At 38.5% G+C, this 13,837-nt stretch overlaps 1 protein-coding gene across 1 annotated transcript in view; it reads right to left on the bottom strand.

Annotated features, from left to right (window-relative positions):
- Window positions 1–11,409, bottom strand: part of LOC124802511 (retinal rod rhodopsin-sensitive cGMP 3',5'-cyclic phosphodiesterase subunit delta) — a 39,141-nt gene extending 27,732 nt beyond the window's left edge. Inside the window, exons 1-4 of the mRNA XM_047263344.1 lie at window positions 11,200–11,409; window positions 4,661–4,723; window positions 4,421–4,556; window positions 2,351–2,472 (exon numbers count right to left, since the gene is read on the bottom strand). Of these exons, the coding sequence (XP_047119300.1) occupies window positions 2,351–2,472; window positions 4,421–4,556; window positions 4,661–4,723; window positions 11,200–11,306 (428 nt within the window). The 5' untranslated portion in view covers window positions 11,307–11,409. The remainder of the gene's footprint in view (window positions 1–2,350; window positions 2,473–4,420; window positions 4,557–4,660; window positions 4,724–11,199) is intronic.
- Between the last annotated feature and the right edge of the window lie 2,428 nt (window positions 11,410–13,837).

The following is a 13,837-nucleotide window of genomic DNA, read 5'->3' on the forward strand; positions in this document are numbered from 1 at the left end:
AAATCTTCGGAGGAATTTGGAAACATAGTTGAGGACAGAGCAAGAGGGAACAACACAAATAGCTTCTGGAAAACCGCAAAACCACTAAGAGGGAAATACAAGAAGCAAACAAAGACAATTAGGAATGAGATAAGTTAGTGTCAGAGAAAGCAGCTGTGCTCGAGGTGTGGAGAAGACACTATAAAGAAAAGTTTAAAAAAAGAGAAAAAAAGACTGAGGGAATACAAAAAAATGGCTCTGAGCACTATGGGACTTAACATCTGAGGTCATCAGTCCCCTAGAACTTAGAACTACTTAAACCTAACTAACCTAAGAACAGCACACACATCCATGCCCGAGGCAGTATTCGAACCTGCGACCGTAGCGGTCGCGCGGTTCCAGACTGAAGCGCCTAGAACCACTCGGCCACACCGGACGGCTGAGGGAATACAAGGAGAAGGAATTATCATTGGTCAACATGAAACTATGCAAGATAAATTCCATAAATTCTTTCTGACAAGCAAAAGCTGCATGAAGTTAACACGGACATAAGGGTAGCTATGCAAGAAGTATTCAGTAACATCATAAGAGAGGTCGTATCTCAAGATTGTCAAAGAACACTAAATAGTTTTGGTGCTGTGTAAAATCCATCAGTGAAATAAAGTGATGTGTTCACATGCTCACTGATCACAATGTTAGTGAAGGTAATAAAATACTAAATTCTGTTTTCCAAAACAAAGCAGAGCATAATGCAGTTTCTGCTCTGGCCATCACACAGACAGGAAAATGACTTACATACAAATTAGTGATAAATGAACTGGAAATCAGCTAACATTTATCTTTAAGAGAAGTCCATTGGACTGGATGCCTGTTAAATTCTGTGTTGAATATACAGAACAACTGCAGGTCACAGAGAAATTGTACAAAACAAAAAGGACTTGTGTACCATAGAGGGCCTTACTCACAAAATTCTGAGAGACCATGGAGCCCAAAAACTCGCTGATTCCTCCAAAAAGTCCCATGTAATGAGCGAGGCATGGAGAAAAGTTAGAGAAATCTGGAATTATGTAAAAAGGTGTCTGTATTTCTTCCTGTGTACCATTCAGAATGGGATAGGAAGAATGGGATAATTCTGGTGCACTGTGCAATCTCAATCACAACCTGCACTGTAGCTCACAGATTACTTATCCAGATCTAGATTGTTGGTAAATGTCTCCATTTGTGCTGAAGAGATTAGTACCATTTATTGTTCTAGTTGAGATACGTAGATGTTTGCTATGTGGGCAACTATTCCGTTATGAAAGATTCCACGATGCCCTGTTATCCATTACTACGTTAAACCACTGGCTGCTGTAGATGTTACTGCTACATAACACACTGATTGCTGCATCATTATTGGCTAATGAGTAAACCTGCACTAAGTAGCCTGTGGCTAAGGTTCTACCTGTGCTGGGATTACACCAGTGCCTGCTGAATTCTAGAGTGTTTTCTATGATGTCTCCCTCTGTCACTTGAAATTTTGTCACTGCAGAGATGTATATTACTGTAGGCGTAAAAATTAGTTTCTGGCTTGCAGCTTCCCTGTGAAGTTACAGCTGTAATAAAATCTGCAGAAATGTACAGATGGATTTTTCTTCAGTAGTGTTTGGTACAACTTTCATAGCCAATTCTGAAAGATGGTGTCACTTTCAGATTCTTTGGATTATCAATTAAATCTCTTGTCGAAACAAAAGACTGCCATGCTACATCTGCTTAAGTAGATGTTACATGCCTTGGGACTGTTGCTTTTAGAATTTATGGGAGAATTATAACTAACGTCAACATCAAATAATTTGTCCTCACTGTCGTTCTCTGTATCTCCACGCTCTCTTTCTCAGTGTGACTACAACAATTTGACATTTTATTTATACAATACGTACTGAGGAAAACACTGTGTCGCCAATGCTGATGAGCAATAAGATGTAAAGGGAAGTTGAATGCAGCAAAACGAGGTCGCAAAGTATCCAAACAAAACTTATCATCCAGAACTGTGTACAGCTACCAAGATACGGAGAGGACATTCTGTTATAGGCTAAAAATCACCAACAGAAAACAGGAACCTCAGTGGTGGAGCATCTATATGATCACTAGTGTTCAGGGGCCCATGCTACTTGCCAGTATAAAACATTCAATAATTATGAAGGAAACGGTTCCTTTTGTGGCATACATCTCTTCTACCAATATCGTGACAGAGTTCTTGAGGAGGGAGAGGGCAATTATTGTTCCTCGCATAACATTACTGCTGAAACATAAGACAAAGATTCACTTTTCAAGCCATCAGCTTCGATAAAACCTATGTTACAATATTATAAACACTGATCGCAGCACTCACTTCAGCACGTTAGCAGGCATCATCTGTGACTCAGGAGCTGCTTCAAACATAGACTGCCATGTATTGGTAGAATTCGGGATAACATATCCAAACTCAAAAAACCATTCTTCTAGGCATCGTCCCTGCAATTGACAAATTTCTGAAATTAATTGTAGAATATTCTATATGATTTTATTTTCATTCATCTCAAAATTTATTATGGTCTGATAATACAGTGTGCTCTATATCAACTGCAAAAATTCTGTCAGTAAAAAAGGAACCATAACCCCATCTGATAATTCAAAAATATACCTTGCACTATTCACAGCTGGAAAACCTCAGAAACTGTAGCAATAGACCAATCAATAATTAAAGCTAAGCTTTTTTCTCATTACTTCTGTTGTCTTTCTTGTACACTTAACTGTGATAAATGTACTGCCAGCAGCAAAAAATAGTTCTATCTCAATGAATGTAAGATTTATGGTTATTTATTTATACAACACAAGATGAAAGTGAACACAATAGTGAAAAACTGTGGAATGCTAGGTTTATGCCCCTATAAAATGTACTGAAGAAGACTCATTATGCTATCTGTAAGAGTTGCCTGAAATAACACACTGCCTCATTAGTTATATATGTGGCGAACATATGATAATTGTATATTTCATGCAAGGAAATTTGAAATTCTCCTTTTGGGAATGGTTTCCTTTGGACTGCTTTCTCAACTTATGGTTTTCTCGAGACCTGTCACCTTATATTTTGTCCATTCAATAAATTTTTAGTACAGTAGTATTCTGTAATACCACATATCAAACACTTTTAATTTCTTTTTTTGTAATCCCATGATGCACTTTCATACGATATTGTACACAAGATTTATAGTTTCAGCAACTTTTTCCCACAATACTCTCTTCATATCTGACAGTAAAAGAGCTCTTTAGTTACTGAAAGCTTGTTTCATATGTGCCACTTTACCTCTGGTGTCTTCATTTGTTCAGTACCTTCACGTAATATTAATTGCTGCATAAGAGAATACACTACTGTGCCATTTTAAAGTCACTATTCTGTTATCTACCAATCTCGCTTACTTAACATCTTTGTTTTTCTTATCCTTAACTCAATTCAAAGTTCTACTGAGTCTGTTCTACTCTTGGCCAAAGGCATATGACCGAATTATTAGTTTCTTTTCCTTTAGCACTCACCAGTATTCTCCACTCCGATTTTTGTTACTCTCCATTCTTAAGCACACTAGTTAAACATCATGAGTGAAAAGCATGTCAGCTTTACATATTTCTTAATATTAAAAGCTTTTGTTGGGATCCTACATTTTTATGGATGTCTTAGATTACTGTGAATGAAAAATTATTTTAGATTGTGTGGAAACAAGGCTTCACAGAATGGACTGCCTTGTAGAGTATCAATTCAGGAAACCTTAATCTTGTTAATAGTCTTCAGGGGCTTGCTGCCGGACAGCAAACCCGTGAAGACTATTTACAACATATCCACAGGAAAGCTTGAAGAGTCAAATCTTAATCTTATTGATGAAGTTATCTTTTTCTCTGTTTTTCCATCTGCTTTTACTTGGTAAGTAGATTTTCTCTATTATATCCGATGTGTGTATCAGAAAAAATTAACAAGTTGGGAAACAAGCAATGGAAGTAGTTGTGGATGAAATTCAAGCTTGCACATTTAAATACACCTTGATTTTTTCAGTCATTTCTTGTCCCATAATCTGTATATTTCATAAGTCCCATTTACAAACAACTTATTCCTCCCTTTGGTATTGCCAGCACATGTCCCTACCTCTACCTTTTATTTATCTTTACACTGCAGGTCAGAAATCCAAGAGAGTCATGACTGAAATCATCTAATGCTTTTTACAGTGCAATTCAGAAACCTGAAAGAGCCGTGATTAAAATCATTTAATTCTTCTGCTGCTTTAGCCCACTTCTGTAACTGACATGGATAGGCTTCTTACTCAGAAGAGTGAACAGTTCTCCCAACTAATATTACTACAGAAGTGCAACTACCTTTGCATGAACAATAAAAAAATACAACTAGCTCAAGAATATCAAGTGTATTATTTCAGACCTTAAATAGCACTTTCTGTTCTAATCTAAACTTCTCCATTGCTTCCGCAGATGAAAAATTTATTTCTCTTGAGACTGCTCGGCACTTTAGGATCTTCTTTGGAACTCGTGCTTCATGTTCGACATCTGGTACTGATCTGGAACATGATACATACATAATAAATAGAGATCATGCAATGTGAGGTCAAAAGAACCAAGTATATAAACACATAATTGCCAATTTTTGTGAAGGGTAACTTACAAATCTTGATAGCCTTGCCACAGAATTTTTCCAGTGTCAGCATCTCTTAATACCATCCAGTTACTGAATATATTTGTTAGGAATAAACAGGTGAAGGATAGTGACAAACATTCATGTAATACCAAGTTATCACTGACTACCATTTTCTACAGGTGTGTATTTTTACCATAGGATAACACACACGTAATGTCAAAAACTGTCTGAATTATAACCCATCATTTCCTGGGTTAAAATATACATTTTTTCAGTATCTACCAGTACACTGCAGTGTTGGTAATGTAGCCATATTCAAGAAAATGTTTGGTTTATTACAGGTGAAATACAAAATCTAAAACAACTAGCTGTTACCTGTAGCTCAGTTCACATACCAATAGCTTTGTTATGGTGAGTAAGTAAACTATTGCAAAAGCAATATCAGCTGCCCTCACATCTGCCTGTTTGGGTAAACATAGCTCGTGATGTGCCCTGCCTCCCCCCCTCCCCCAAATGTCCCAATGCACAATGCAGACGGGTGTGGACAGGAGCACGCATCAATCCATCATGTTACTGAAGTAGCTGTACACTGCACAGTACAAAATGTACATTATGCAACAAATTTCATAGTTTTTAACACGGTTTATGTTCATTCATCTTAAACAATATATTCCATTCCCTACCTCATCCTGTTAGTTGTTTTTCTTCTTTTTTCTTTCAGTAGCCTATTTAACTGCAAAACATAACAGACAGTTACTTTTGCATTTATGATATTATCATGGAAGTATGGATTAAACATGTTGAGGATTGTATAAGTGCTGCTTTCATTATGTAGAATCATGTTTTGTAGAACATATCAACCAATAAAGGCACTTTCACAAATATTATAAAGTTCAAAAGTCAAAGAGTAAATATTTTTCCAAAATTCAAATCATATTCTTCAAATAAATGAACATCATGTACTACACACTTTCTAAAGTAGCCCATGTTCTTCCACAATGTTCAAGGTATCTCCACATAAAATTTCACTGAAAACAGTTGTACTGAGCAAGTGTCCTTTTTCTTCTTCTGACTGACCAACTAATTGTTGTGTTACATTTTAAGTATTGTGTACCTAACATGTATTTCAGATGGTCACCTGAAAATTGTTTCATGGCTGAAACTATACATTATTGCGAATGTAGTGCTGCGTAAGGCAGCACAAGATTCTCAATAGTGAAATCGTCCTTCGTCTGTGTTACAAATCCTGTGCAGGGTTCGTCTCCCTTTACCCGGGCTTGAGACTTGGGCTTGACTGTTTTCCTGTCGGGGTTGACTCTCTTAGCCAGAATGCTCAATTTGAAGACAACAAGGACCAGCATTTTATCTTTCACCAGCTAAAGCCCAAGCGGAATAAACTGTCCATAGGCTATACCACATTTCTCTTCGAAGACAATGTAGTAAGTTTTGCCGGCACAACTGTTAAGGAATTCCCTTAATCCTGCTAAACAAAAAGAGGCCACAGAAGAGATGGACAGCACAAACTATTCCAACCAATGACAGCCAGTGTGGAGACTGTCATTACACAAAAAAATTGTGGTCACTGTGGACGCTATTGCAACTAAAATAGTGTCTTAATTTCATTCATAATAATCAAAGTATTCTGAAAGTCTGAAACCGTGTCATTAACATATAAATCAGAAGACACTGTGGCAGTTACATTTTTTCACACAGAATACACCACTTTTAGGAATTTATTCCCATTTTCTAGTGGAACTATTTACGTTGGTGTCATATGAGTTTCCTAGATGTGTGTTGTTCTGGGATACCAATGAAAATGTGTGCACTTGAGAACAGGTTTGTGTTCCTGAAACATGTTGTGCTATGCATGAAAAAATGTAACTGGTGCAGTGTTTATTTTTTAACTCATTAAAACAATGTCTGTAGCTTTATACAACCTGACAACAGATCCAAATTAACCTGGAAGTGAAGAAATGCTGATCAATACCGGGAATACTCACAGCCCTGTACGATAATGTTCTGTGAAACGCATTACCCTTTCAGGTATTAAAATATGATATTCAAGGAATGCAAAGGGAAAAATTGTTCACGCTTGTTTCTCAACACTTACATATCAATTCTACACAAGCTGGCAGTTTATGTACTGCAAATCTCTTCACAAAATTATACAGTGTGTACTACAGCAATTTCATTTTGGTTGGTGATGAAGTGCAGATCTGTTAGAGAAGAAAAGTGTAGCAGAAGTGTTCCACCAGACTACCATCAAATATCATTGACATCCTTCATCTGTAGAATCTTAGATCACATTCTGAGCTCAACCTCAAAAAGGGTAGCTTAAACAGAATGACTTTTTCCATGTTAACCAGTATAGGTTTCAAAAGCAAGTCAGCAAAACCCAAGTCATACTTTTCTCACATGATGCCGAGAAAGCCACTGATCAAAGCAATCTGGTAGTTGCAGTTTTTCTTGAGCTCTGTACAGCATCCGACTTTGTGCTACACCAATGTTCATTACCAAAAGTATGATCATATGGAGGTAGTGAACAAAATTTGTGACTGGACTGAGGAATTTTGAGAGGAGGATGCATTATGCTATCTCAGGTGAAGAGTCATCAACACGGGTTGAAGTAACTTAAAGTGTGCCCCTCCTGTTTATTTTTCATATTAATCGCCTGGGAAGCAACAATAATAGTAAGCGCAGATATTTTGGAGGCTATGCAATTATCTATTGTGAAATCTGATTTGAAAAAACGCTGCAACAATATTCAGACAGACCACGAAAATATTTCAAAGTCGTGTAAATGAATGTTCAGAAATCCTATGATTACAATATCAAAGAAGCACAGTTGGAGTCAATCAGGTCAGAAATATCTCGGTGTAGCAATCTGTAGGGAAGTGGAATAGAACGATCATATAGGCTCAATCGTACATAAAGAAAGGGGCAGACTTCGGTTCTTTGACAGAGTACTGGGAAAATGCAGTGAGTCTACAAAGGCTTATGAACCACTAATGTGACCATACCATAATACCATTCAAGTGAGTGGCACCCATACCAATTAGGACTCCCAGAGAATAGTGGAGCAATAAAACTATGGAAAGCATGAATGCTCGAAGGTTTCAGTTATCCATGGGAAAGCGTTTCAGTTATCCATGGGAAAGCATCATGCTGATGCTGAAAAAACTGAACTGGCCAGTCGTTGGAGATGGATGGCAGATTTCTTACTTACAAAGTTTCTAGACCTATGTTACATAATGAATCTCAGACTGTACTACAATCCCCTCCATTCAGATCCAGTAGGCTCTGAAAAGACAAGACTAGACTAACCATAGTGCTCACAGTGGCATTTAACAAGCCATTCTTCTTCTGCTCTGTATGTCAAAAGAACAGGAGAAACCCTTTATCACACAGTTCACAGAGGAATGGAGAGTATGGTTGTAGGTAGGGAAATTCAAGCCTTAAATACCAACCCAAGCCTGGGGTCTGTAACAAGTTGGAAAATACTGTTATATCGCTTGGGGAAGCATACAACTAGTGCTACCCATGGAAGCTCTGTTTCTGATCAAAGCCATTTATGTATTTGAGTAACAAAATGAAAAGAACACTACTTATGGATTGATTTGAAAATGGATAATGTGCTTCAATGCAGCGTAATTTCCAAGAATGTTCGCCTATTGAAGCTGCGGCCTCCAAACAATAGGTGCAGTTGTAAATCAGTCACACGAATGTGGTGGCTGGTGTTATGATAAATTATTTGTGAGTTGCTAGGGAAATCTATATGATTAATGTCTGTGGTGGTAGACGTTTCTTTGGCCGATTGCCTCATGTGGAAATGTCTAATTCCATGCTTATGTAAAGTAGAAAATTGTTTGAATTTTTGTCAAAAATATGGACTCATACTGGATGACGAAATGGGGGACTGTGTAGACTGCAGTGGGACAAAGTCTGTACGAATTTGCAAGAAGAGCTCTGATAAAGAAATACCTTTTACAACTTCATTGTGGAAACTGTGGTACATAAATGACTATCTGGAAGAATACATGGTTTGACTAGGGCCTATTCAAAATTATCGATCCAGAGCAGCATAATTCTTGTATCTTGCTGGATTAGGGACTACACTCTGCAAGCAACAACATTGGAAACTGACTTATCTACAAATACCGTGTGCGACTTTTTTGGATTGTGCACAGAAGTGTGGTATGTAATAGTGACGAACGAGAGTGTACCAATCGGTGGACCAAATAAAGTTGTTGAAGGGACGAGTCACACATAGCAAAGAAGGAAAAATCAGAGAGGATAACCTTCAAAGAATGAAGTCGAATATATTTGGGTATTTGGTGGTATAGAACGAGAGCCCTGGAAGTCTTTTGTGGTAAGAGTGTTCTCCAGAGACAAGGTGACTTTAGTCAGTTTGATAAAGCACTTATACTGCCCGGTAGGAAAGTGATTATAGACAGCTTTCAATCGTACAACACATTGAAAGCACAAAGATTCAACCACGAGTTTGTGAACCACTGTGTAATGTTCGTGTCTTCCGATGTTCCCAGTGTGCACACACAGAACATTGAGTGGCTGATGAAATTAGTAAAATTTTCCATTAAAAGAGCAGGTTGTCAGGGAAGAAGAGAACAAATCCACTTGTTTCAGTATATGTATTTCCATAACTTGCGGTTGCAAGGAAAAGTTGATGCATGTGACACACTACACATATCTTTGCGTGACATACGCAGAGTCTAACTGAGGTTATGGCCAAAATAGAATGCTTCCTACAGCATATAAATCAAATGGACTTTCTCACGACAACAGGGTCGACGATGTTAGTTCAATTAGTTAGTTGCGTGTTACATCGATCAATCGTACAGTACAGTAACCGTTATGATGTGGAACATGATGAGTGAGGTAAGTCATTTCCTTTGCAATTAGAAGCATTTTAGTCAACACCCTTCTTTTGTTGTTGCTGTAGTGACCACTGTAAAAACAGCTCATAACGCCCACCACTAGTAGCGTGCTCGATTAGAATTGCAAGTTCGATATCTATCGTTTGGAGCTCACAGCTTTGATAGGCAAACGTTCTTGGAAATTACCCAGTGCAGCAAGAAATCACACACAATTGCAAATCAGCACTATATACAGCACACACTATGTTTCATCTCTGACATTTAGTAAAGATATTCACTTCCTCACTGGCATATATGCAAGAAAAGTTCCTTACAGTAAGCAATGCAACTTTGTGAACACATTTTAGAAAAAAAAAAGACAAATAGTACCCTTATGACCTGATTTGGATTTTATAAATACTGAGTAGAGTAATGAAGGAGAGTTAGGGTTTAATGCCTCATGGTCATCAGAGATGGAGTACAAGGTCAGAATGTTACAAAGATGGGGAAGGAAATAATTCATGCCCTTTCAAAGGAACCAATCTGGCATTTGCCTGGAAAGATTTAAGGAAATCACGGAAAACTTGGATCTGGCTGGCTGACTGCGGAATTGTTCCATCATCCTCTGAAATGCAAATCCTATGTGCTAACCACTGTGTCACCTCACTTGGTTTGAGAAGCCCAATGTCTTGCTTTAGACTGTGAAACTTAAGAAATCAGATAGTGTGTTATTCACAACCTCAAAAGAATATTTTATGAATCTTCTCCATCTAGAGACCATGGCTGTTCATGTGAACTGTAAAGTGTGGCCTTATAATTTTAATCTACATTGTCGTCACTAGTATTCTGTTACCTACACCATGTAGTTCAAAACTTTTTGGTGGACCAAAATGGATTTCTTAACTTTATTCTTTAATGGAAATAAAACCTCACATAAATTATAAGGCTTCTTTTTGCTATAAAGATGCAAATTCCAGCCTTGAATACACAGGTAAATGATTAATACAGTGTGTTCTTTGTCCACAAGTCTCACACATCAGTATAGCAGTACTGATAGCCACCGTTATAACACTGAGTATTGCTTCTAGTGGAGAGGAGTAGTTAGTTGACAGGCCTAACTTTTTTCCTTTGACAAGGGCCCTCGGAGAATGATCTAAAAACAGCTAGGGCGTGATTTTAGGCCACCCAGATATCTTGTTTGTGGTGACAGACTAATCTGTAGCATGGTCCGATGTCAAGGTTAGGTGGCAACATCATAATCTGGTTGAGAGTTGGCGAAGGCAACGAAATGTACGAATGTGGATACCAAATACAGGTTGTGGTAACAGACTGACCTGTAGCGTAGCCTAATGCCTCCGTTCGCGCCACATTTAACGCAACTTTAGTCATAAAAACTAAAAACTGCAAGGTAAATTAAAAAACGTATGTTGGATTATGAGCAAGGCGCCAGCGAGTACTTTGATGCTTCTTATTCACATTTACTGTAAATAAACAATGAAGAATGGAAAGGTGGGTCCGCTATGTGATACTCGACCCCCCCTGAAATAACACACAGAAAACACTTTCTGTTACAGTTTTACGTTATGTGTAACAACCGACTGTCCTGCAAGGGCAGACATATTATAAACATGCAGACGAAGCAACAAAAGCAGCAAAAAATGCATCTGTGGCACGGAACACTTGAAAGGATACACCTGGAACCCTTTCATAATCTCTTCACCCCTATGCGGTGCCTTGGTGAGTTCTGAATCCTCCGACTCTACTGTCGTTTCTGCTGCTGATTCTGTGCTGTCCTCCATAATCGAACATTGAACTCACAACACAACTATAAACACAATTGTAGGCCTGCAGCAGGCTACATCCATAAACAACCACAGCAGGTAGCAGAACACACACTGACACAAAGAAAAACGTCTTCGAAGATATTACTACATAGGTGGACACGCATGCGCAAGCGCATGCGCGTGTTGAGAATTCATAGCGAAACTTGCTGGAAACGAAGTAGTAGTAGTAGTAGTAGTAGCTTTATTCATCCGTAGATCTCTTTTTACAAGGATATAGGACATGTCAAAGTATTTACAAGTTTAGATCAATTTAAAATTAGCTAATTCGTATACACATATATTTACAGACTTCTAGTTAGAGACAATCATTAGATTTACTCCTTGCGTACAATACTTTTTTTACAAATAACTTATTAAATAACGTAATGCCACACTGTTCACTCAAATCTCACTATCAGTCATTGCACACACTATACACACATTGTTTCATAACACTTCACTCACTACGCACACACAAGAAGGAAGAAATAATAAGCCCCGTTTCCACGGGTTGTAAAGTCCCATCGATTAAGAATAAGGCTTTTCGCAAACTGGATTCTGATACATAAAAATTACTGTTGGCAATCTAATAACTATTAAAAAAAACCTTTTAAAAAAATACCTTTCACGTACGGAGAGTTGGAGGAAGGAATGTTTAAACGTCTCTAGGTGTGGTGTAATAATCTAGGAGGGCGCACTGAAAAGTAATAATGCCACCGAATTTTTTATCTGAAAACTCTCAAAGCTTTGTAAATAAAACAAACGTTATTGACAGTCTACACCTTTATTCTTCACGTCTACACATTTATGGCTCAGCATAGTTACCTTGGGGTCGAACACAGTTCTCCCAAAGAGAGACCAGATTTTTGATACCGTTTTAGCCAACTACAGATTATCTCCGTCTGCTAAAGAGATTCAGGGTGGTAGTCAGGCACTACCTTTTTAATTCCTGAAGCTCGGACACCAATCAACTGAAAAATCTAAGTCAATACAAAGAATACTCATAAAAATCAAAGAGGAAAGCAGGTTGTCTGTGCGCTCGTCGCCACAGAATAATGCTGCGTTTCATTGTACATTCACAGATGTTCTTCTGGCGACTCCTGACTCCCAAACAGCTCCCCCCCCCCCCCCCCCCCTGGCACAGCGGAGCTCCAGAAATGTAGGGGTATTTATATTTCACCCAACGTCCAGCTCTTGTGTGTACTAAAGGCATTGGTTCATCTTCTTCAGGCTCCGGTGCTGACAGTAATGATGCTATTTACTCATGTGGCGCTAAGACAGTGTCATCCATGTCCAATAATGTGGAAGGTGACATGTCGTGTTCAGCGTCTTCCGTCGGTAATATATGCGCAGGTTTGTCGCTTTCCAACAATACAGATGGGTTTTCCCATTTTCATCTATATGCATGGTATGTTCATTCCGTGAGAGAACTCTGTAGGGCCCAGAATATGGGGGCTGCAGTAGTGACTTGACAGTGTCTGTCCACAGTATCACATGTGTACATGACTGCAGGTCTTTGTGCATGAACATATTTACCACCCCATGTCTCGAGGCAGTAGGTTGGTGAAGTCTGGCCATATGCTCACGCACTGTTTGCAGTACTTAAGGCAATTCAGTCTCTCGTGTCTCGGCTTGATTGGTGAAGAATTGTGTGGACAGTCTTAAAGGTTCACCATGAACAAATTCTGCAGTGGATGCTCCTAAATCTGCTTTTAATACTGTACTAAGGCCTAACAAAACTAGTGGCAAAGCTAAAGACCGAGACTGCACATGGCACATTAACGTGGCTTTTAACGTTCTATGCCAGTGTTACACCATTCCATTGCTTGTTTGGCAGTAAGCCGTGGTATGGTGATGGTGGAAATCACAGAAGTTGGCCAATTTTGAGAATATTCCGCTGTCTTGAGACTTGGGACGGTAACTATTTCACACACAAAGATCTGAAGTCATGTACACATGAGAGGCAGTGGCAAGTCACACCAACTACAGCTTATCTCCATCTGCTAAAGAGATACAATGTGGTAGTCAGACAATAACTTTTTATTTTCTTAAGTTCCAACACCAATACAAAGAATACTAAAAAAAGTCAAAGAGTAAAGCAGATTGTCTTTGTGCTCGTCGCCACAGAATAATGCTGCATATCGTTGTGCATTCACAGACATTCTTCTGGCGACTACCACACCATCACTGTGGAATGTTGGACTTCGTTGATGCAGCTGCAACTACACTCGATTGCTCTGCTTCATCACTATCAAAGTGATGTTCTTTGAGTTCTGGAAACAGATGAAAATCTGATGGGGACAGCTAAGCTTCTAAGTCATTGAAACCGACATTAAATCGATTTCTATTACATATTTTGGTACACGATAACTCACTTAACTCATTTACCAGGTATTGTAGACGTTTTTCACTTGACCTAGGAACCTAATATTTGGCAAAAGACGCAGATTAGTAGCAATATTTGAGTCAGAAAGCAAAAAGTGTTAATTCGTTGTTATACATTACTG

Source organism: Schistocerca piceifrons, chromosome 6, assembly GCF_021461385.2.
Source record: "Schistocerca piceifrons isolate TAMUIC-IGC-003096 chromosome 6, iqSchPice1.1, whole genome shotgun sequence".
Lineage (NCBI taxonomy): Eukaryota > Metazoa > Arthropoda > Insecta > Orthoptera > Acrididae > Schistocerca > Schistocerca piceifrons.